Genomic DNA, 24,870 nt, shown 5'->3' on the forward strand with positions numbered 1-24,870 from the left:
GGGTCTGTGCCGTGTTGCATTATACCTCAGTGACACTCTCTCTTTCACTCTGATATTGGACATTAATAGGTTTCTAGACCATTTGGTCTGGTCAACAAGGAGTTCCTATTCTCTCCTATTTTGCTAAAATCCTGACATAATTGATAGAACAGACTCATGGGTCTGACATCAACACCATAACTAACCCTTGGGTGATTCAACCTATCAGAGCTCTGAGACTTGAGATTTCCAGAAACATTCCAGCCCTAAAATGGGAGACTTCTATGGCGGGAGATGCTAACCCACAAACAGGTTAATAGGAATAATTTTAAAGGAGTTAGTGAAGTTGATGGAGACATGGTTGTGGTTATTATGAGGGTATTTTTGGTAATGAGCTTCATGATCTTTTTTTTGAGTAGTCATATGATGTAGCCCTTTTTCTTTCTCCTGGCTCTGGTTTCTAACCCTCAATTTAGTAAACCATACTGTGCCAACTGGAATAAACACTCTCTCTAAAAAAAATCCTTGGCCAATGGGCCACTCTCCTAAACATCTCTACAATACATCTGGTATTGTCCATATCGCACCAAGCACATGCTCCCTCCTTGATTGCTACATTGTTCTAACTAATCTCTCAGAATTTATGATGGGAGAGAGTTTGGTTCAGATGATAGATTTTTATGGAGCCAGATGCTGAATTCCTTAGAATATGTCCCCTCATGAACATAGAGTCAATGAGATTCTCCTTGTGCTACCATTGCAAGGAAGAGCATCATACAGGTATTCATTCATATTCATTTTACATATCATAAGATTTACCCATTTAAAGTTTACAAATATTTTGCCAAGTGAGGGTACCTGGGTAGCTCAGTCAGTTTGTGTCTGCCTTCAGCTCAGGTCATGGTCCTTGGGTCCTGGGATCAAGCCCCACATTAGGCTCCCAGCTTAGCAGGGAGCCTGCTTCTCCCGCTCCTGCTCATGCTCTCTGTCATATAACTAAATAAAATCTTTATAAAAAATATCTTGCCAGGTGGTACAACCTCACCATAAATAAGCTCAGAACATTTCCATGCCCCTCATGCCTAATTATAATTAATCTTGGTTCCCCAAGCCAGCCCCAGGCAACCACTAATCTACTCTGTCTATATAAATCTGCCTTTCCTGGAATTTTCATAAAAATAGACTTTTACTTAGTATGGTGTTTTTAAGGCTCATCCAGAACATTAGCTTATTTCAGTGTTTGTTACTTTTTCTTGCTGACTAATACTCCACTGTATGGATACAACACATTTTGTCTCTCCATTTCCCAGTTGATTGACAGGGGTTTTCAGATCTTGAGCTGTTCTGAACACTGCGTCTGTGAACATTTACATACAAGTCTCTATGTGGATATACATTTTCATTTCTCTTGAGTAGATGCTTAGAAGTGGGATTGCTGGGTTGTAAGGCAGTTATACATTTAGCTTTTTCTTGCAGCTGCCAGTTTTCCAAAGGGTGGTACCATTTTACATTTCTGTCAGCAGTGTATCAGGGTTCCAATTTCCCAACAGCCTCGCCAACATTTGTTATTGCCTACCTTATTTACTAAAGGCATTCTACTGGGTGTGAAATGGTTATCTTATTGTGGTTTTAATTTGCATTCTCCTAATGACTAACAGTGTTAAGCATCTTTTCACATTCTTATTAGCCATTTGTGTAACTTCTTTGATGAAATGTCTGTTCATTTCTTTTGCCCACTCTTTGATTGAGTTGTTTTCTTACTTATTGAGTTGTAAGCATTCTTTGTATATTATGGATACAAATCCTTGATCAGGTATGTTTTCCAGATATTTCCTCCAATCTGTAACTTGTGTTTGAATATTTTTTTAAAAGATTTTGTTTATTTATTTGACAGACAGAGATCATAAGTAGGCAGAGAGGCAGGTGGGGGGCAGTGGAAGCAGGCTCCCTGCCAAGCAGAGAGCCCGACGCGGGCCTCGATCCCAGGACCCTGAGATCATGACCCGAGCCGAAAGCAGAGGCCCAACCCACTGAGCCACCCAGGTGCCCATGTTTGAATTTTCTTAATGGTATATTTTGAAGTGCACAAGTTTTGCATTTTGATGCCATCCAACTTACCCATTTTTCTCAGTGATAGACTGGTTTTGGTCCAACAGAACACAGTCCATCTGTATAACAGGCAGAATAATCTAAGAAATCTTTACCTAACACAAGGTCTGGAAGGTATTCTGTTTTCTTCTAGAAATTTTGTTGTTTTAGCTGTTATATTGAGGTCCATGATCCTTTAATTTTCTGTGAGGTGAAGGTCTAAATTCATCTTTTTGTATGTGGATAATCAGTTGTCCCAGCACATTGGTTGTACAGACTATTCTTTCCCCCAGTGAATTGCCTTTGCCCCCTTTGTCAAAAAAATCAATTAACTCTAACTATAGGGACTTATTTCTGGACTCAATTCTGATCCATTAATCTCTATGTCTGTCCTTATACCAGTACTACTGCTGAGGAGATATTAATATGGAAAATTATTAATACATTATGCAAGCTAATGACTCCTCAGAATTTGAGGATGACCAATTCCAGAAAGTGGAACTCAGGCTAGTATTCTCATAAACGGTTCAGAAACAACACAATAGGTCTTTAATTAGGTATTACTTAGGCTTGAGTTGATACTAATTTTTTTAAGACAAGATTTTATTTATTTATTTGAAAGCGAGAGAGGAGGGGCAGGGGCAGGGGCAGAAGCAGAGGGAGAGGGAGAAAATATCAAGCAGATGCTGGGCTGAGCCAGGGCCTGATATGAGGCTCACTCTCATGACCACGGCAGAAACCGAGAGTTGAGCACTCAACCAACTGAGCCACCCAGGCCCAAGGTGATAGTAATTTTAAGTATCATTAACTGTAACACATCTGTAAGCAGGTCACAATTGTAAATTGTATCACTAGTTCTGTAGAACATGTAATATACATCAGTCAGCCTTGTTTGCAAGACTACCTGGGATGGTGCCCAATGGACTGCTCCATTTTTCACCTCTTTCCAGAGGTTCAAAGGGCTGGTTCCCTTTCTTACCTGAATCTACCTAAAAAATTAAATCTGTAACCACAACCATGCCAGAAATATAAACTGACAATAATGTAACAGGGTCTTTGTAGTGGTGATTAGGTCTTCTGACAAGCATTCTAATTGACCTCTCCTTTCAAGAACTTATTAGCGTTCAATTTTCCTGGCCTCCTTGAAGTTAGTTGTGGTCATGACTTGATTTGGCCATCAGGATTAGTGTTGGGTGGAACTTTTAAAAGCCCGTATGGAATTTACCAGCATTCCTATTCCTGTCTCATGGAAGTGTGCAACGAGATGGAGCCTCCCACAGCCTCAGTCCCTGAGTGACATGCCGGGTGTAAGCACTACAGCATGTGTAAGAAACGTTAGCTGTCCTGGAAATATCTGGTATGCTACTGTAACATAACCTAGCTTCTAATAACTGCTACAAATGACACTTAATGTGAAAACACTGCCTAAAAATCTGTTAGATTGTTGGTTTGTAATGGGCTCTAAAAGTCTAGGTTTGGGTTCTACTCCTGACTCTGCCAGACCGGCTCAAGTCCAGGTTCTCTGGCCAACCATGAGGTCCATGATCCCTTCAAGAGACGTGTATTTACCCACTCCACAGGGCACCCACTCTCAAGAGCCAGATTGCCTGTGATGGAATCCCAGCTTTTATGCAGGGGGCAGTCTTAGCCAAGTTTCTTAACTTATGTGGCTGTTTCCACATGTGTACAATGCAGACAATAGAATCTGTGCCCTGGGCGCCTGGGTGGCTCAGTGGGTTAAGCCGCTGCCTTCGGCTCAGGTCATGATCTCAGGGTCCTGGGATCGAGGCCCGCATCGGGCTCTCTGCTCAACGAGGAGCCTGCTTCCCTCTCTCTCTCTCTGCCTGCCTCTCTGTCTACTTGTGATCTCTCTCTGTCAAATAAAATCTTAAAAAAAAAAAAAAAAGAATCTGTGCCCTATAGGGATACATATAAAGCATTTAGGGCAGTGCCTGGCAGATAGTGCTTTGTGGGTGGTAGCCGTTCTGTGAGAAACGGCTCTTGCTGGCCCTCTTCACCTCTGCCCAGCCACCCACCCTGAGCAGTCTGGGCACCACCAGTTCCCTCTCTTCTATCAGAGAGCTGAGCATTGGACAGAACAGTCAATCCAGCAGGCTTGGGTCCAATTCAAATGCCAAAACTCTGGGCCTGGTTCTAGATTAAAGCTTAGTAAAAAATGAAATTGAGGAGCACCTGGGTGGCTCAGTCAGTTAAGCGTCCAACTCTTGGGTTTGGCTCAGGGTATGATCTCAGGGTCCTTAGATTAGGCCCAACCTCAGGCCCTGTGCTCGGCACATAGTCTGTTTCAAATTCTCTCTCCCTATCCCTCCAGCTTACACCACCCGCCCCCCAAATAAATAAATAAATAAATAAAATCTTAACACACACGCGCACACACACACACACACACACACACACACACACACAATGCAATTGAGAGCTATGAATATGTCCTAAGTTACAAAAAACAGTTCAACATCTAAAAAGCTCTAGTACGCATCAGAACTGGGAACTGACTAAGTCTTACTGGCTTCAATCAATGAGAACTGGGAAGCAAAAGTCACATTCCCACTCATACCCAAATAATTCACGTAATACCTGGTGGGTGTCTGGTTTATTCAAACTGTCAGTCAAAGCCCCATCCCTGGCCAAGGAATAGGAGGTGGATGGCTAGGAGCTTTGGGGCTCAACCGGGCAGGGCTGTGCAGGTATCAGAGGGTAAAAGAAGCTCAACCCAGGAGCCTGAGCTGCAGCATCAGGGCCAGGCTGAGCAGAAGAGGCTCCACCCCTCGGGACAGGGCCCCAGCACTCATGGCCATGGCATAGAACCTCGCCACCTCCTCATTGGGGTTGCCCTGGGCTGGGTCAAACCACATCTGGATGCAACGGCCACTCCCTCGGCTGTAGTTGCTGGCCTGGTAGGAATGAGTCCAGATTTCACTGCACAGAGCAGCAGGTGTGGGGAAGTAGAAATGGAAGGGAAGGCAGGCAGCTCCTGCTGGGCACCGGTTATAGCCTGTAGGGAAGACGGGATGGAGACCTTCAGCCACTGGGCCCAGAACTAGCTTCGCTTCCACCAAGCCCACGGCCCCAAACATTCCTATGCCAGCCCTACCCCCAACACCACCACCCCTATATCTCTCCCTCCCTGCCGCCCCCAGACCCTCACCTGAGGTCCAGTCCCAGCCCTGGTGCCAGTTGCTTTTGCAGGTGTAGGAGGTGCGACAGTCCTCCCACCATTGCTGGCAGTCCTCCTTGCACAGGGGCACGTCAAGGATGCGCTCCTTGCGCCAGCTCTGGTTCACCTGGGAAAGGTCGGTAGTGAAAAGGAGCTCAGGTTCACGATTCTAAGCTGCTCAGTCCCTCTTTAAATATGGGGGTCCAGGGAGGACATTCATACCTCCTGGATCCAGGGCCCCAGGTTAGGGGAGCACTCATATAGGCAGGTGTCCTGGATGAAGTGGCGCTTGCAGGAAGGTGTCATTTGTCCGCAGTGGTTCCAGTTGAATCTGTACAGGTAGGAGATATCCTTATGGGCTTCCTGGCTGGTGTTGGTGGAGCAACAGGAATTCTTCTTCCAGGGGCTGCACTGGGTGGGGAAGACACAGGCACTAACTCCCATGCCCAGCACAGCCACAATATTCCCACGTGCAGCCTCACCCCTTTTAGTCTTTGATCCCCCAAAGCAGTCAGCCTTCCAGGGCAATGCTTGCCACGAGAGGACCCTCTTCGGGAGCAGTGCAGGCATTACGAAATTCACTAATTCAAACCTTTATTGAGCTCCTACTTCCTCGAACCCAGAGAGCAGAGACGTGACAATGAACACTTCTCACAGGATACCTACTTTGGAAAGAGATTAAGCAGGAGAGAGGGATGGGGAATTGCACTTTTCTAGAAGGGTCAGAGATGCCTCACAGAGAAGGTCACAAAAGACCTGAAGGTGAGGAAGCAAGTCAAATAGATTGGAACCTCAGAACAGATCTAATTACAGAAATACTCAAAACACTGAATGAATGGAAGCCCATAGCTTAGAATTCAGTATAAAAGCAAAATATTAAAACATGCACTTTATTTATTTTTAGAGTGGGAACATGCGCACATACATGCATGAAAGGGGGTGTGGAGGCCAGGTAGGGGGCAGAGGGAGGAGGAGAGAGAGAATCCCACTCAGAGGGGAGCCCGACATTGGGGGGCGTGCTGGATCGCATGACTCCAACATCATGACCTGACCTGAAATCAAGAATCAGAGCCTCAACCGACTGAGCCACCCAAACACCCCTAAAATGTGCACTTTAAAAACAATAGGGCACCTGGGTGGCTCGGTGGGTTGGGCCTTGCCTTCAGCTCGGGTTGTGATCCCAGCATCCTGGGATTGAGTCCCACATCGTGCTCTCTGCTCAGTGGGGGGCCTGCTTCCCTCTCTCTCTCTCTGTCTGCCTCTCTGCCTACTTGTGATCTCTCTCTCTCTGTCAAATAAATGAATAAAATCTTAAAAAACAAACAAACAAACAATATATAGGCTGAAGAAGTTAAAGTCAAGGCTGCTCCAAGTATCCAAGTTACACCATCGCTCACCTGTAGACTTAGTGATTCAAAGCAATGTGGTCACTGTCTCCTAATGAGGTCAAAATGAATGCCGACATACTGGAATGCATTTTGCAAGCAGCTTCCTTTTTGTGTTTTCTTTACAGTTATGGCATCATATGCATTTTTCTTAACATGTAGACAGGTTCAGGATATGAAAGGGGTTGTGGTAAAACAATTGCCATAGAAAGGAGACCTCAGGTCCACTAAAAAGGCCAAGAGCCCCAGGGGAAATGTTTGCTAGGTGCATGAATCAAGACACCTCACACCCAGCCACGTGCCTATGAAAAATCCACTTTTCTCGAGCTGCTTGGGGCTGGCAGGAAAAAAGCCACTGTGTGCTCTGGGTACTTCTTCCTCTCAAGACTCTTAGAGGGGTGAGTTCCAGTCCAAAATCTGAAATCAACATCAGCCACTGGGCTGAGTCTCTCCAGGGTTATTTCCCAGGCTCCTCTCTAGAGGATCCGGGTTTGTGCGACATGGAAATGCAACAGCCAAGACACTGAGCTCTTGGCATCACACAGACAACATGGGGCACAGAGCATGTGGTAAACAGATGGTTGCCCACCATAGTACAGACTCTCAAGGCCTTTCAGGTGGTCTTCCTGCCTCTACCATGGAAGCGCTCAGAAGCTCTATTCTCCCCTTCTTCTTCCTGAATCAGCTCCTCCCCACGCCAGACTGGCCCTCGGCCCACCTGTTTATGTAGCTCGTCCTCCGGGCTTGGCTTTTCCTTGTGGTGCTTGGCATCCATACAGACATTGAGAAGCTCAGTCCTGGACCGGGTCGCCCATACTGCGGCCACCCCCACCAGAAGGAGCAGCAGCTGTGTTGTCACCCGTCGGGCCATGTCAGCCTCTGAAGGAAGAGCTGTGGTCAGTGGCACCAAGAAAGGTAGAGGTGGGGCCTCCCGGTGCGTGGAAACAGCCCCAGGTAGGTGGAGTCTCCATGAAACCTGGGGCCATCCTGCCCCACCCCTACCCCTTAGTCTTCCCAGCCTCAGGGAGGAATGGACTCAGCCACCACCCCAGGACAGTCCTTGCTGGGGTCACACAAGTTACTGACTTCTCCAGGTGGAAGGAGTCAAGTGATAAAACTAAGAGATGGAGTTTGGGCAAAATGCAGAAACAGCCAAGAGATTGCCATAGGTCCACAGTCCCTTGCTTGAAATCTTTGGAGGCAAATGTTTCAGAACTTAAAATATTTAGGATTTGGTAAAAGGTAATATGATTTACATGCACTCAACAATCAAGCACACGTTCCGTAGTAAAATCATTACACTGGTGGGTTACATAAAAACTCTAATAACCTCACATTGATTTTCAAGTCAGATTTTGACACCAAATCACTTTTTGCAAACCTTGACAATAATCTTAGATTTGGAACTCCAGATAAGCTGCAGATCTATATTTAGAAACAAACAAACAAACAAAGGGGCTCCTGGGAGGCTCAGTCCATTAAACATCTGACTCTGATTTCGGCTCAGGTTGTGATCTCAGGGACATGAGATGGAGGCCCATGTTGGGCTCTGTGGAGTGGAGCCTGCTTGGGATTCTCTCTCTTCCCCTCCCTCTGCCCCTTCCCTCCCTCTCTCCCTCTCTAAAAAACAAAAACAGAAACAACCAACCCCCAGCCTCATGATCTGGTTTCTCCCAGAGGTCCTGTGACATGGGTCATTGTCACAGGGCACTGGAGGGCTGGGGGCCGGCTTGGGCAGCCAGCTGGACAGCCTCCAGGCCTTGGTAGGTTCCCATCCCCTGGCCACAGAGCTGGCCTCCCTTCCACCCTCACAGCACCTCAGCCCTCTGAGCTCAGAACCTGAACCTTGGGAGGCAACACCAGTCACCAGGCACCTGGTACCTGGGCTCTCCTAAAATTTGGCATTTGTTTCCCACAGTTTCCAAAAGCATATGCGCCCCTCTGCTTAAAGGTGCCTTGTCTCCACAGTGCCCGTGTCCTGGAGAACTTAGGCTTCTTCCTGGGCCTCCTGCCTGGCAGGCCTGGAGAACCTGGAAATGAACCCCTGTCTCACTCCCCAACTCCCCCCTCACCTTTCCACCATCCAAGATTCTGCTACTCTGTTTATTCCAGTGTTCATTCTCTCCCCTGCTAATTCATTCGTTCCAGGACCCAATCACTCTTCTCATGGCCCAATCACTCACTGACCTGCAAGGGTGCAGGACAAATCTGTACTCTCTGGAGAACCAGGTGACTCTTTGGAGAAATACAGTCTAGCAGCTAATTTAGAGCATAGGATCAGCCTGTCGGCGATCTCAGCCCTAACACGCCACCTCCTGCTTTACTGTGGGGCAAAAGAACTCAGATTTTCTTGGGTTTAGTGTCCTCCTCTGAGGATTAAATGTAGGGGAGAAACCCCCACTAAATGACAGTCCGCTGGGCATGGATTGTGCAATTGTTGGCCCAGGTTGAGGGATGTGCCCACCTCACGGAGCAGGGACCACCCAAGTCTGATTCAGGCCCCTCGAGTCCAGAGCTCCTTCAGCTTTGTCCCCTGCACCTTCCCTGCACCCAGGTTCCCAGAAGGGCCTGGGGCAGAGACTCAGAAAGCCCTGCCCCGGGCTCCTCGGGCCTCACCTGGTCGGTCAGCGGTTCTGCTTGCTCTGGTTGTTTTCTAGAGCCAGAGCTCTCTTCTCCATGCAGCTTCCATCACTCTGGAAGCCACTTCCCACATTCCTAGTCCCTGCTTCAGACCTCGATGCAACTCTCCCCTCTTCCCCCAATAGCCACCATCGCCCTCATCACCCTGAACATATTACCCCCCACCCCACTCCAGGGCCCCAAACTTGAAGCGCGTTATGAACGGGCAGTGTGCTAAGAGGCAGGAGCCCATCAGTTCTAGTTCAGGGGTGGACACTAACTTACGTTTTAACCTTGGGCAGGCCCCTGCTCTGCTCTGGGCCCTCAGCCTCCACCTTTGAATTCTCTGGGATTTAGGCAAAAATGGATCCTCCCTCTTTGGCAAATTCTTTAACACCTGCTGGGAGCTCTATGGGGTGTGTTGCCTCTACTGAAGGGGTGGGGAGTGGCGTACCTGGGAGAGGAAGGGTTCCTGGTCCTGCTCAGGCTTCTGCTCAGCTCCGCAGTCCCCCTTGCCCTACTCTGGAACACAGCCAAGGTTTAGTGGCCTAGGAGACGGGCATTAGGGCAGGCAGCGGGGAATGTGGCCCAGGAGTGGGGCCTGGAATCGGGCGAAGGCCACTCACCAGTTAATTATTGCACGCTAATTATTGTGGGCACTGATGTGGGAAACAAAGGCAGAAGAAAAATTATTTAATTTCCTTACTACCTACACCCCATTGATAAGTCCCTGAAACAGGCAAAGTGACATTCCTCTAGGGATTCAACTGTCTCCATGTTAATACTTTGCTAAGGGCAAAAGGCATTCCTAACCTCCCACCCCTCCATCATCCCTCCAGGATCCTGTAAGTCTACTTTAGCATATAAATATTCCTTTAGAAACTTCTTTTATCTCTAACCCGGACCAAGATACATGTTGACAATCATCCCCCAAGCATATGCCCCCCCCATATACATCTGAAGGGTCTCACGACTAAGGTTTTATTAGGTGATAATAAATGACCTTTTCCCAACAAGAGCGAGCTCCCTCAACTTCCTGGAAAACTTGCCTCCAAAATTCCTTAGAGACTTATGCTATCTCTAACTCCCTCACAACTTGAAAGTATATATAGTGGACCACTCCTCATGACCCCGGTGCAGCTCTTTCTGCCCACAGGTCCTATCCCCGTGCTTGAATAAAATCACCTTTTTGCACCAAAGACATCTCAAGAATTCGTTCTTGGCCGTTGGCTTCGAATCCTAATATCTTTCCTATATCAGGCACTAGCCAGGCCTCCATGGGAGGTGGGTGGGTGGGAGGGGGTGGATTCTTAGTGCAGGCCTAAGGCCAGTCCCCAAGTCCCACTTACCCCATTTTCTCCCCCAAACTCAGGGCTGATAAAACCTTGCAGCCTGAGATGCTGGGATCCTTTAAAATAATCTGGTCCTCTTCTCACCCCTGTCCTTCTCATATAGATGAGAATGAGATCCAGAAAATCAGGACAGAACCAATTGTAGGGCAAGGGCTGGAGTGCAAGCTTCCAAGCTCCCAGCCAGCTGTAGAGAGTAAAGAGCTACCTAGTCCCCAAAGTAGAGATCCGCCAACTCCTCCAACCTCATCAGTCCCAGGGTCGCCAGCAGCAAAATCAGACATTAAGCAGCCCAGAGCCTCAGTTGCTCCTAGGCTGCGGCCCCCATCTCTTTGCCCCTGTACCCAACCACACAGGTGTCCCTTCTCCAGCATCTGAGAGTCAGGTCTCCTGTAGGCCCTTCCCACCGCGGCCACCCCACCCAAGGACCGAAGTCTCCCTTTTGCCATGATGGCACCACTGCTGGGGAAAGGGAAAAGGAGAGGAACAGATTTGGGCAAGAAGCCGAGCTCCATTGTGTTGCAGTGCCTGTGTGCAACCCAGGGAGAAGTGGTCATAGAGGCGAAAGCCCTGGGGAGGGGTACAGGTTGGATACAGATGTGGCAGCCATCGGCCTAGGGACAGTAATAGAAGTTTAAGGAAAATGGGGCCTCGGTACCATGGGGAAGGCCACTTGGGACAGGAGGGGAATGGGCTTGCTGGGAAAGCAGCTGAGCCCTGAAGGGCCTGTAATGAAACGGACTCCCAGGAGACCCCCACCCCCACCCTCACCCCCACCCCCCAGCCCTCCTTTACCTCTCCCTCAAAGCGAGCCTTACCTGAATCCTGTGAAGAGCAGGGAGGGTTAAGGCCTTGGAAAACCTCAGCAGGTGAAGGGCCCTCGGACCCTTCAGACCTCTCTCCTGGCTTTATAAGACCAGGCGACCTTCTGCTGATTGGAGAAGAATGACCAGAGATCTAGGAATGCCTGAAGGAGGGAACTCATCTAGACGGGACTTGCCCCTACCAGGCATCCTCCACCCCTGACCTAGGGACTGATCATTAACTGGGCTTTGTGGCCTCTCCACTAGGAGAAGGACCTGGGCCCTGAGGGCTTCATAAGTCACCAGCTAAGGGGAGGGGAGATGGGCGTGGAGTCCTGCCCTGTGGGGAGTCACCCTCCTCTGAATCTGGGATGAGAGTGCCGGGGCTGTGTGACCTGCGGGGAGGAACAGGGCCTGGGGCTGTGTGACCTGCGGGGAGGAACAGGGCGAAGTGGCCACCTTTGAGCCTGGACCAGAAGTTTATACTATCAGCCAGGTGAGCTATGGGCATCCTGTAGCCCCCAATCTGTAGGCTGTGCTGTGACCAAGGATAACAGGAGGGTGTTTGGCCGGCGCAGGTGGAGGCCTGGCCTGCGTGGAGTCGGGGTGGGTCAAACTGGAGCTTGTCCGGCCTGCTGCTAGCCCAAGCCGCGTTTTCTCATCTGTGGAAACTGCAGTTCCCAGGCAGCCAAGAGAGGCTACAGTTCAGACCTGAGTCCCATTCCAAACCAGGTTCTTCCACGAAGGGAGAAAGGAAAGCTCTGTGAGAGGCCCTCAGGGCATCAACTAAGGATTGCACAAATACAGTGTTTCTCCTCTGGCCTCAGTTCCCGCCCTTGCCTTCTTAACCTTTATTTCAGCCTCCTAGAAACTTCTCCTTCCACTTCCATCCTACCAAGCCTTTGTCCTTGCTGAGCCAAGTGCTGGTCCTCCTGCTATTTTCTGTTTGACAGACATTACTCCCCTGGAAGCCTTCTCTAACCTCCCTGGGCTCCCACAGACTCCTCGTGAGTGTCTGTTTTGTTGGGGAAGAGCAGATGATAAACACAGCAGATGATAGGTATCCGTACAAAGGCAGGAGACCGATGTGATAAGAAAGTGCCTGGATGACCTTGTTTGGTTGGTGGTCAGAAGTCTTGTTAGCGGGGAATTGTAGGTTGAAATCTAAGTGGCTACGAGGAGCTAGCCCACAGAGAACAAAGGAACGTTCATTGCTGGCACAAAAGTGTGTGAGAAGCGTGAATGGAGCTCACCTATGGGGTGTGAAACAGAAGGATGGAAATGAGCTCTAGGTCAGTCTCAGTCAGTCGGTGGGGGGCAGGGCCGGGCAAGGCTCTCTATGCCATTGAAGTCTGGTCACTCCAACAGATACCATGGGTTAAAGGGTTGGCGAGGGGTTGCTGCATAAGACATTTTTGGTTTTTATTTTACTTTTTAAAAAATGTCCATCAGATGGCAAAATTTGTGGGTGCCAGTATGGTGGTGAATAGGATATCTTCAGTTCTCAAGTATCTGCTTGTATCATACTTACATATTACAAAGGGGGAAGAAATAGTGGGGAAACCTGACAGACCCAATCTCACCCTCGGGAGTGAGTGAGCTCACCCCCATATGCCTTCTGTTATGATGCACTGAGAAGCACCCAGTGTTGCCTTGGGGCTATACATGCCAAAAATGTATGACCTTGATCTAATAAGGAAGAAACCCATAAGCCCCAAATGAGGGATATTCTATAATGGAATTGGCCTGTGCTTTTCAAAAATGTCAAGGTTCTCAAAGAACCCCTCTCCTTCAAATATGCATCAGTAGGAGATTGAGTTAGATGTGACATATACTACATAGGCTGGGATATTGCCCTGCAGTGGAAAAGAATGGGCCAAATCTCAGTAGATCAATAAGGAAGATCTCAGAAACTGTGTTCTCATGATAAGACACATGGTGCATGGGGGTGCCTCGGTGGCTTAGTGGGTTAAAGCCTCTGCCTGCGGCTCAGGTCATGGTCCCTGGTTCTTGGGATCGAGCCCCACATCGGGCTCTCTGTTCAGCAAGGAGCTTCCCCCTCGCTCTCTTTCTGCCTGCCTCTCTGCCTACTTGTGATCTCTGTCTGTTAAATAAATAAATAAAGTATTCAAAAAAAAAAAAAAAAGCCACATGGTGCATGAAAGCCACACCAAGGTGGTCTTTTTGTATCTATCAGTTTGACAAAACAAAAGTCAGCTTGGTAGGAAATCAGAAGTTTGATTCCATCCTGTGTTGGCAAGGCGATGGGAAGCAGGCACTCTTATCCCTAGTTGGGGGAGGGGAGGCTCACTGATACAGTTGTAGAGTTGTAACTCAAAATTATAACTCCATCTACTTCTTGACCTAGAAACACCTTTTCTGGAATTCATGTGTAACATTCTACCATGCATAAGATTATCCACTGCGGGGGCACTTGGGTGGCTCAGTCGCTTGGGCATCCAACTCTTGCTTTCTGCTGAGGTCATGATCTCAGGGTCCTGGGATTGAGCCCCACATCAGGCTATGTACTCAGTGTGGAGTCTGCTTGAGACTTTCTCTCCCTCTCCCTCTGCCCAGCAATTATCCCTTTAAAAAAGGGAAGCAATATAGTTGTTCATCACTGGGCCTCCTTACCCACTACCACCACCAGTATCTATACCCTAGTCCACATCTAGTAAGGGAAGGAAAGGGAAAGAGACTTTCTTATCACCAGGAGCCTTAGAACTTATCTGTCATCTCTGCTCACCTTCTCTCCACCCATCCCCTTAGCCCCTTGTGGTGTGGGACTGATGAACATGCATGGAGGGAAGCCTGGTGAAGAAGAGCTTCAGACTAAGGGGTCAGCTTCTACCTCCTACTTGCTGGTAAACTTCCAGCTAGTCCCAGTCCCTCCTTGGGCCTCTCAGGAGGAATGATAAAGCAGTGAGGCTGTCCCTCCAACCCACTCATCCCCAAATTACGTACAAGACACAAGATACACACGGATCTATGAAAATAGGCCATTAGAGGAACCCCATATGACTCATCTTGGATCAAGAACCAATAACTAGGGCATTGTGAGGTACCCCCATCAGAGAGTGCTGAGCTGGGCCGAGGCCAGGTCACCCAGGCTGGGTGCGGACAAGGGAGATGGGCAGGTGTCTGCAGTGGCAGGGGCTCAGCCCAGGAGCTCAGGCTGAGAAAGAGGCTCCACCCCTCAGGGCAGGGCCCCAGCACTCATGGCCGTGGCATAGAACCTTGCCACCTCCTCATTGGGGTTGCCCTGGGCTGGGTCGAACCACATCTGGATGCAGCGGCCACTCCTTCAGCTGTAGTTGCTGGCCTGGTAGGACTGACTCCAGAGGCCCTCACACAGGGCTACGGGTGGGAAAGTAGATCTCAAAGGTGCGGCAGGTGGTCCCAGCTGGACACTTGTTAATTCCTATAGGCGCAGAGAGAGTGGACGCAGACATTCAACTCCTGGCCCCGAAGCTGGTTTATGGCCACCCCAGATCCTCAAACCCCACCTTTGTCCCCACCCGCCACCCCCCTCACCTGAGGTCCAGTCCCAGCCCCGCTGCCAGTTGCTCTTGCAGGTGTAGGAGGTGCGACAGTCCTCCCACCATTGCTGGCAGTCCTCTTTGCACAGGGGCATGTGCAGGAAGCGCTCCTTGCGCCAGCTCTGGTTCACCTGGTGGGAGGTGAGGAGGGAGGGCTCACTGAGTGCTCAGCTCAGCGGATGGGACATGCAGATGGGATGGGTCATCTCCTGCCACAGCCCTGATGGAGCTGGATGGCAGCTGCAGGGGTGGGGTGGGGAGAGGCAGGGTCCGATAGCTCCCGGATCCAGGGCCCCAGGTTGGGGGAGCACTCATAGAGACAGTTGTCCTGGATAAAGTGGCGCTTGCAGGCGGGCTCCATCTTGCCGCAGTGCTCCCAGGTGAAGTTGTACAGGAGGGAGGTGTCCTTGTGCAGCTCCTGGCTGCCCAAGGTGCTGCCTGAGCAGCAGGCCTCCTCCTTCCAGGGAGTGCACTGCTTGGGGAAGACACCGACTAAGTGCCCACCCGCCCCACAGCGGTCTCCTCCGTCCCAGGTGGGGCATCCAGAGGAACACTTGCTGGGGAGGGCGTCACGATGGCTGGCTCTTGGGGTTAAGGCAGTTGTAACAGTTTTTTAACAGAGAGTAAAACAGGGGATGTGGGAGGCCTGGGAACCACTGTCTGCGGGAGCAATTATTTTCATGCCTCTAAATTATTTCACGTGATTTGCGTTATTTATATTACTCATTTTGCCTCCAGCCAATATTAACTAAGTACTTTTGATCAATCCCGCATCATGCTGGGGGCTGAGAATACAGCTGTGAACAAAACAGATAAAATCTCTGCCTTGGGATGCCTGGGTGGCTCAGTCTTTAAGCGTCTGCCTTCGGCTCAGGTCATGATCCCATGATCCTGGGTTCAAGCCCCACATCGGGCTACCTGCTTGGTGGGAGGCCTGCTTCTCCTTCTCCCATTCCTTCTGCTTGTGTTCCCTCTCTCGCTGTGTATCTCTCTGTCCAATAAATAAAATCTTTAAAAAAAAAAAAAATCTCTGCCTTTATGGAGTTTATGGCTTTAGTCAGGGGCAGGGGGAAGACACAGAACATGGTAGGCACAGAAAACAGCAAGTGCAAAGTCCCTGAGGGTTTTGCACTTTCTGCCCTCAGCACTCTAGTAAAAACATCATTCATTCAACCATTACAGAGTTTACGTAAGCTGTACCCCTGGTAAATGGTGGGATCAAGATTTTAACTCAGGGCAGGTAGGAGAAGAGCCCGGCCCCAAGCTGTGGTAAGAGCAGGCAGGAAGGGCACTGATCTGGCTCTCCTAAGGTCTGGACCCCCAAGCTAGGGGACTCCAGATAGGTCCAGAAAGTGGTGGGGGACAGAGGGTATAATGGCCTGCACATGAATCCCGGTTTGGACCTGACTCCATATGGGAGGCCATCTCAGAGAGGTAATTCAAAGCAGGAAAGACAGTGGAAGTGTGAAGGTTTCTCTGTAGAAATAATTCCAAGCTGGGACTCCAGTGCTGAGTGATTACAAGCCAGTCGCTTAAAATCTCTGCTCTGAACTATAGCACCCAGGGCCAAGCAACAGGGACATGGGACAGGTCTGGGCACTCAGGAGAAACAAGGAAAATCCAAGAGGGTGGAACCAAACCTACCCCAGTCCAACAGCCTAGCCCACCCCCAGCACAGCTAACATCGAACATGCTTCCAGGCCTCCCTGAGTTCACACGTACCCCTCCTCAGATGCCCCAACTCCTGGGGGTTCTGCAGGACCCCGGTGCACCTTGTCCCTGGCCTGCCAACCAGTGTCAGCAGTTCCTGCCTCCGGGAGAGGGCGATTATACTGACAGGCACTTGCTGGCCTCTAGTAGGGGCTCGACACAGAGAAGCTCTCCCCATAAAACCCCTGTGCCTCAGAATTACAATCAAAAGGCTCCTCAAAAGTCTGCATGCCGTTTCTTGGCAAAGAGGAAGTGTTCCCGAGGGGTCTTAGAAGCACCATCTAGAACTTTATAAGTTCTGAAAATGAAATAGTCTTTCAGTTTTGGAAGAGAAAAAGTTCTGGAGATGGATAGTGGTGGGGACAGCAGTATGAATGGCCATTGAACCCGACATTTAGAAATGCTTAAAATAGCAACTTTTATATTAGGTATATTTTAGCGGACGTGTGTGTATGTGTGTGTGTGTATGCACGCGCGCACACACACACACGCACGATGCAAACGAAAAATGGGAGATGACTCAGAAGTCATAGGGCTCTGGGCTTCCCACTCTTCACTTCTAGCCCCTGGGTTCCGAGCTCCTTCAGCGGCTCCCCTGTTCTCCCCTTCTCTGTGGACAGCAGCATCCTTGGCTCTGGTCACACTAAGCTCGTCACTGCCTCTGCCATCCCCTTCCCACCCGGGTACAAGTTGTTCTCTGCCAGGCTGCCCTTTCCTGCTTTGTCTTCCTGGAAAACTCTTACTCATTCCCCAAGGCCAAGGCTGATGGCACCTGTTCTGGGAAGTCTTCCCAGCGTTATCTGATTTGTCACTGTCTCTTCAGGACCTAGTGGGGGTGGAGGACCTGAACTGTTGCTCTGTATTTGCTGCATGGTGACCTTGAAGGACCTGTGTCCCCTGAGCCCTGTCCTTGAGCTCCATGGGCTGGGGCATACTTAAGGCTGGAAAAGGCACTGCCCAACTCTGTCCTAGCCCCTGCTCATGTTTAGCCTCTCAGTTCCCACGCTATGTGTACGCATGGATGTGCACACACACACACATACACACACACACACACACACACACACACACACATTGTACCCGTGCCCACTGTGGGCCTCGTTTCCTATTTCCTCACCCATCTAAGTAGAGACTACTATCCACCTACCCGCTATAGATTTGGTGTCCCCCTGGGGATCCCCTCGGCCACCCTCCTGACTCCATTGCTCCCCAAAGCTGATCTTCCACTTCTCTGCTTTCTTCCATTTCTAGGGTCACCTCTCTCTCCAACCCATGACTCCACTCCCTTCTCACCTGGCCATGCAGCTTGTCTTCGGGGCCTGGCTTCGTCTTATGGTGCTTGGCATCCAGATGTTGAGCAGGTCTGTCCTGGCCCACGGAGTTCTAGGCTGGGCACCCCACGCAGCAGCCACCAAAGCTGGAAGCAGCAGCTGTATCATGGGCCAGACCCAGTCCATCTATTCCTGCCAGAAAGCCACGATCAGAGGTGGATGCAGCCTGAGAGGGAGGCAGCAGCCACGAGACTCTCCGCACGGTTTCTCATCTCCCTACCAAGCCCGGATCTTCCCCACTCCTCACCCCGCTTATCCCTGAGGGCCCCCAAGCCACGCCAAAGGCAAGTGTAGAGGTCTGGGCCAGAAGGCAAGATCCATTCACCCCATCCCAAGTTGCTCTGTGACCTTGGTGGGAGCCACCACCCCTCCCTGGACGTGTCCTTCTAGACTTCACCAGTGGTACTTTGTCCATAGTTTGAGGGCCCTGCCAGTTCTGCAAGCCCTCTCAGATCTGCATAACAGGAACCATGGGATGTGGTCTGCTGATGAGGGGAGGGAGTGAGAGAAGAAGAACCTGCCAGCCTCAGCCCATCCCCCACCAACCCAGTGTAGGGAAGATGGGGGATCCTGACCCGGGACCAGCTGAAGGCCACTGAGCCCTGCAGTTACCACTCATGGTCCTAGACTGGGTGCCTTGGGAGTGCACGGGGGGTGCCATTGGGGGCACAATGTGGAGAGCCAGTGAGGGTGCAGTCCCAGAGAGCCAGACCCCAGTTTCTCACACCTCAACAACCCCGCCCCCCACACACACACAAAAGGGTCTTGGGAAGTTACCCTGGCAGAGTGAGGCCTAGAGCTATGGGAAGACAGGAAGGCGCATCATGATGCACTCGGAGGAGGGAGCGCATTGGGTGGTGGGAGCAGCAGGAGGAAAATCCAGCAGAAAAACCAGACCCCGGGAGAACTGGGTAAGACTTCACCTTTCCCCCCACCTCCCTCCCCACTTTCCCTCAAGACCTGCCCTGGCCTCACCCTCAGCCCCCCCTGGGAAGTACAGTGTCTCCCTCCTCCACCCCACTCCTTTTATAAATCTACCAGGGGAAGGTGGACAGGCTTTGTCTAGGAAACAACTCAATTGTCTTTCAGTGAGAGACCAGTTAAATAAATGAGGGTTCACCCAATGGGATTTAACCTGGTATAAAAGAATGAGAAAGCTCTTGGTATACAAATGTGGAAAAACATTCAAGTATATTGTTAAGTGAAAGAGGAAGGGTGCAGAAACGTGTCCATAGAATTTTTGTGTGTAAACAAGGAGGAGGGCGAATGTATGTCTTCGCATAAGAAAATTCTGAGGGGCACCTGGGTGGTTCAGTTGGTTAAGCATCTGACTCTTGGTTTTGGCTCAAGTCATGATCTCGGAGGTTATGAGTTTGAACCCCTCATTGGGCTCTGCACTCAGTAGGGAGTCTGCTTGAGATTCTCTCTTTCCCTCTGCTCCCCACCGCAACCCCCCCACTCCACCCCACCCCGCTTGCTCCCTGTGTATATAATTGCAGTCTCTCTCTCGAAAATAAATAAATAAAATCTTAAAAGAAAAGAAAATTCTGGAAAGTACAAAATTTTTTTTACATAGCCTCCCTTGCTGGGAGGATACAAGATTAGGGATGCAACTTTCTTCTATTTTTTTAATTTTAATTTTTTTTAAGTTTTTTTTTTTTCCAGTAATCTCAGTACCCAACTTGGGGCTTGAATTCATGACCCCAAGATCAAGAGTCACATGCTTTTCCAACCGAGCCAGCCAGGTGTCCCAAGACTTTCTTCTATATACTTTTTATGTTGTTTTGATTTTTTGAACCACGTGACTGTATACCTTATTTAAATATAACATACAGGTTTGTATGTATTTGAATATAAATATACAAAATGTTGAATGGAGAAATAAGATATAGAATGATGCAACTGATTTGATACCATTATGTAAATTTCAATAACAAGGATATTCATAAAATAATGCTACATATTAGTTATGGCTACAATAGAAGTATTTGCAGAAATAGGAACACCACGCCAGTGGTAGTCTTAGGTCCTTAAGTATACTGCCAGAGAAAGTCTGTGCCTTTGTGTTGTATACAGTTGACCCTTGAACAACATTAATTACATAATCACACTAGTCATATATTGAGAACCACACTATACCAATTAGAATAATGGATGTGTTACTTACATTGTCGTGTCTTATAACTCTCACAAGTCACTACAATGTTGACATTATTATTCCCAACATACAGATGAGGAAACCAAGGCCTTGGGAGTTAGGTGAATTCCCAAACAGCAAAAAGTGGAGGAGTCAGGATTTAACCCAAGCTGATTTAACCTCATAAGTCCACATATACACAGATTTTTTTTGATAAATGTAGTACAATACTGTAAATGTATTTTCTTAATAACATTTTCTTTTCTCTAGCTTACTTTATTTTATTGGTTTTGGCTCAGGTCATGATCTCAGGGTCCTAGGATCGACTCCCCTCACCCCAGACTGGCTCCATGCTCAGCAGGGAGTCTGTTTCTCTCCCTCTCCTGCCCCTCCTCTTGCTCACTCTCTGTCTCTAAATTCTCACTAAAATAAATAAATAAAAGTTTAAAAAATTCATTATACAATACACATAATATACAAAATATGTATTGATCTACTGTTTATGTTACTGGTAAGGCTCCCAGTCAACAGCAGGCTCTTAGTGGTTAGGATTTGGGGGAGACTGCAGATTTTCAACTGTGCAGTCTGGGGAGAGTGTCAGCACCACTCACCCTTGCATTGTTCAAGGTCAACTGTATATTCCATTTTTGTGCACAAGTGATAGCAAAGAGTTCTACACTTTTCCCTTTGAGGGGCTAGTTTCACTATATATTTACGCTTCTGACAAAACAAACAAAAACCTCATGAAGCCAAGTTACACACATCTGATGGCCTAAACTTCTAGTCACTTTATGCCTTGTATGGTCTGAAGTGAATTAAAATGCTTTCTATGGCAAAAACACTTTCATCAACCATTTTCAATAACCATTATAACCCTTTCATAACCATCTTAACCAAGTTAAGAAAGGGTTAACTTTTTCGGCTGGCTCAGTGGAAGGAGCATGCAACTCTTGATATTGATGGGGGCGCTGTAAACTCAAGCCCCCACTTTGGGTGTAGAGATTACTTAAAAATAAAATATTAAAAAAAAAAGTCAAAGGGGCGCTTGTGTGGCTCAGTGGGTTAAGCGTCTGCCCTCAGCTCAGGTCATGCTCCCAGGGTCCTGGGATTGAGCCCCGCATCGGGCTCTCTGCTCAGCAGGGAGCCTGCTTCGCCCTCTCTCTCTGCCTGCCTCTCTGCCTACTTGTGGTCTCTTTCTATCAAATAAATGAATGCAAATCTTAAAAAAAAAAAAAAAAAGTTAAGGAGGAAAAGTTCATTTTTTTCAAGTTAGAAGTGCTTGATCCGTACAGTATTTTTCAGACATTATTGCAGACGGTAAAGTTGCTCTTAGTCTAAGAAGATAGATGGTATTGCTCCTGTTTTTGTTTTTGTTTTTTTTTAATAATGTATATTGATGGCTTCCCATTATGATTTTGGGAAAACCTCCAAATCCTGTCATCACTTACTCAACTAGTAGAATGCCTCTCCCGAGGGCAAGGTCTGTGGTTTCTATCTGTTCTCAGCCCAGGGTCCTGCCGCAGGTACAGCTAAGGGGGACAAGGTCAGAGTCTGGGTAGGAGGTGCTCACCTTGCCCCATCTTGCCTGTCTGCCTGCATAGGGCCCCATCACCGCCAGACCACACACAGCCAACAGCACTCTGCCCTCCTACTGAACCAGCGTGGGATCTCCACTGTGCTGCTGGTCATAATATCTTCATTCCCAAACTTGGGACATGCATCTGTTTTCCTTCTTTAGGAGTAGTTTGAAGGTGTATATGAAAGTATTTTGTAGCCTAGTAAACATTAATTACATAATCACACTAGTCATATATTGAGAACCACACTATACCAATTAGAATAATGGATGTGTTACTTACATTGTCATGTCTTGTAACTCTCACAAGTCACTACAATGTTGACATTATTATTCCCAACATACAGATGAGGAAACCAAGGCCTTGGGAGTTAGGTGAATTCCCAAACAGCAAAAAGTGGAGGAGTCAGGATTTAACCCAAGCTGATTTAACTGCAAAGTGCTGCTTTTTCCTCTATCTTGCTATCTTCAAATACATGGTCTCATTTTCTTGCCTTACCTCTAGGAAATTTAGCCAAGAAACCACATCCTATGTTTACTTTTGAGACCAGCCTTCAGAGCTTTTCTCCCCAGAATCCCTTTAGACAGTACAGTTCTTTTTTCCAGTTCTGCTGTGTTTTGCCAAATAATGCAAAAAAAGGAAATATAATATTTTAGAAATAAGAGGATCATGCTACCCCATTCCAACCAGAGACAAGCTTAGATTTTTCATCAGAAGTTCTTCCTAGCTTTGTGATGAATCAGGTCTACAAATCATAAATGATGCAAAAAGGGAAAACATAGGATTTTCATTGCTTTTTTGAGAAGAGTTAAGCAAAGACACAAATAATTCTATAAAGGCAGTCACACCTGAAGCAATGCTGAGAGCATGCCCAGAACCAAGGGTTATGATTAATCTCATCCTGTGCAATGGAGGCGGGGGTAGGGGGAGCACTTTCCTATGTGAGGGTTAAAGAAGGGAACAAAATCTTGGACTATTGAGAAGTGAGCACTGTGTCACGTCCGCTTGAACGTGGACAGGCTCCGTGACTGCTCTGACCAGTAGAATATGGTAAAACCGATGCTTTGCCAGTTTCTGGCTCCAGGCCTTAAGGGACAATGATGAACTGAATGTTTGCCTCTCTCCACCATTCCTATGTTGAACATTCCTGTCCCCCACCATGTGATGATATGAGGAGGTGGGGCCCTCTGAGAAGTGATTAGGGTTAGATGGGGTTAGTGGCCTTATAAGGGTCATGAGAGAGCTTGTTTCCCCTCTCTGCTCTCCACCATGTGAGAATACAGCAAGGAATGGGCAGTCTGCAACCTGGGGCGTCCCCAGAACTCACCATGCCAACTCCCTGATTTTGGACTTTCAGGCTTCAGAACTGTGAGGAATAAACTTCTGTTGTTTAAACACTCTGACTAGGGTTCCTGAGTGACTCAGTTGTTAAACATCTGCCTTCAGCTCGGGTCATGATCCAAGGGTCCTGGGATCAAGCCCAGCATTGGGGTCCCTGCTCAGTGGGAAGCCTGCTTCTCCCTCTCCCACCCCCGTCCCCTGCTTGTGTTCCCTCTCTCGCTGTCTCTCTCTGTCAAATAATAAAAAAATCTTCTAAAAATAAATAAAAAATAAACACTCTGTCTCTATGCTCTTCTGTTACAGCAGCCAAAACTGACCGAGGCCGGGACTAGCAGCTTCTACTTTCTATTTCTTGGAATATTGTCTCTTAGACCCATGAGCAACCATGTGAGAGGACTAACTGTCCCGCTAGAGAGGCATTGAGACGCCCACGGACTACACGGAGAAGAGGAGGCCTGGCTGAAGCCAGCCTTCCAGCAACCCCTGCTGAAGACCCAAGCCTGTGAGTAAAACCATCTTGGATGTTCAAGAGCATCCCTGACATAGGCTGAACATTACTAAGTGACCGTAGTCACTGCCCCGTGAAGCAGAAGGATTGTCCAGCAGGGTCTTGCCCCAATTCCAGACTCAAACAGTCTTGAAGCTTAATAAGATAGCCAGTAAGCTACTACGTCTGTCGGATTTTTTTTAACTGTGCATTTTGGCATAACCTTTGACTTAACAGAAAAATTGCAAAAGTAGTGAAGAGAGTTCCTATGTTCTTTGCATCCATGCTCTCCAGATGTTGACATCTCACATAACCAAAGCGTATCTGAGCCAGAAGATCAGAGGAGTGATGACCCTTTCAGAGCTTATCACATCACGGGGTATGTGCCATGCAAATGTCTTACTGCTGGCCATCATTGAGTAAGGTGGTTTCTCACCATATACTAGGTCTCCCTTTGTGAGCAGTCAGTATTTTGTGGGAAGATACTTTGACACAATGCCCTTTTCCTCATTGCACGGTCATCCACTGATTTTAACATCCAATCTTGTCTGCACCAGTAAAGCACAAAGCCAGGGGACGTGGCCAGCGCTAACTGCTCCTAACACGACAGTCGCTATAGCCCTTTTCAGGCTCTGAGAAACGACTTGGCTTATCACCTTAACATAGCCACATAACACTTAATTCTACAGATTTCATAAACTATTTCCACAGAATTCCTCGTCCCTGCAGGGGACAATCGAATTATTTGATCATTGAAGAGTTTTAATCCAGGGAGTGACCTGATTCCATTGGCGGTTTTGGAAGATCTCCTGGATCCTGTGTGCAGAAGGGACTGGGTGTGGGCAGGGTGGGTGGGTCTGGGAGACTTCAGGAGTCCCAGACTGGGATGATGGCAGCTTGCACCAGCAGGGTGGAGGAGGGATTCGGTTAGTATACCAATGTGAGACCCGCTGAGTGCCTGCTATGTGCTAGACTGTTCTAGGTGCTAAGGCTACAACAGGGAACTAGACCAAGTCCCTGCTCTCATGAAGCTGGCATTCCAGGGAGGTGGGAGGAAAAAAGTGGAGAGGTATATGGTGATAGTCCTCTGGAGAAATTAAAGCAGGGTAAGGTAATAGAGAAGGGCTGTGTTTTCTGTTGTTGTTGTTGTTGTTGTTGTTGTTGTTGTTGTTTTACACTTGATCTTAGCCAAAAGGCCGAGAAGTGATGGGGCTTTTTTTTTTAAAGATTTATTTATTTATTTATTTATTTGAGAGAGAGAGAGAGAGAGAGCAGGAGCACAAGTTTGGGGGAGGAGCAGAGAGAGAGAGAGACAGGGAGAGGGACAAACAGAGGCAGATTCCCTGC

The 24,870-nt window shown here is 48.3% G+C and overlaps 1 protein-coding gene and 1 pseudogene across 3 annotated transcripts; both read right to left on the minus strand.

Annotated features, from left to right (window-relative positions):
• Window positions 1-4,664: 4,664 nt before the first annotated feature.
• LOC131807905 (folate receptor alpha-like) lies at window positions 4,665-11,620 on the minus strand. Of its 3 annotated transcripts, XM_059133670.1 has the most exons (7): window positions 11,417-11,620; window positions 9,876-9,908; window positions 9,704-9,771; window positions 7,349-7,509; window positions 5,468-5,656; window positions 5,237-5,372; window positions 4,665-5,083 (listed from the first exon to the last, which is right to left on the minus strand). In XM_059133670.1, the coding sequence occupies exons 4-7, from the start codon at window positions 7,499-7,501 to the stop codon at window positions 4,797-4,799; spliced, it is 765 nt and encodes a 254-aa protein (XP_058989653.1). In that variant the 5' UTR covers window positions 7,502-7,509; window positions 9,704-9,771; window positions 9,876-9,908; window positions 11,417-11,620; the 3' UTR covers window positions 4,665-4,796. The 3 variants fall into 3 exon arrangements, with proteins under 3 accessions (XP_058989653.1, XP_058989635.1, XP_058989644.1); XM_059133652.1 differs by lacking the exon at window positions 9,876-9,908; XM_059133661.1 differs by lacking the exons at window positions 9,876-9,908; window positions 11,417-11,620 and having other exon boundaries at window positions 9,704-9,854.
• A 2,982-nt stretch (window positions 11,621-14,602) lies between these two features.
• Window positions 14,603-18,089, minus strand: LOC131833319 (folate receptor gamma-like; annotated as a pseudogene).
• Between the last annotated feature and the right edge of the window lie 6,781 nt (window positions 18,090-24,870).

Source organism: Mustela lutreola, chromosome 1, assembly GCF_030435805.1.
Source record: "Mustela lutreola isolate mMusLut2 chromosome 1, mMusLut2.pri, whole genome shotgun sequence".
Classification (NCBI taxonomy): domain Eukaryota; kingdom Metazoa; phylum Chordata; class Mammalia; order Carnivora; family Mustelidae; genus Mustela; species Mustela lutreola.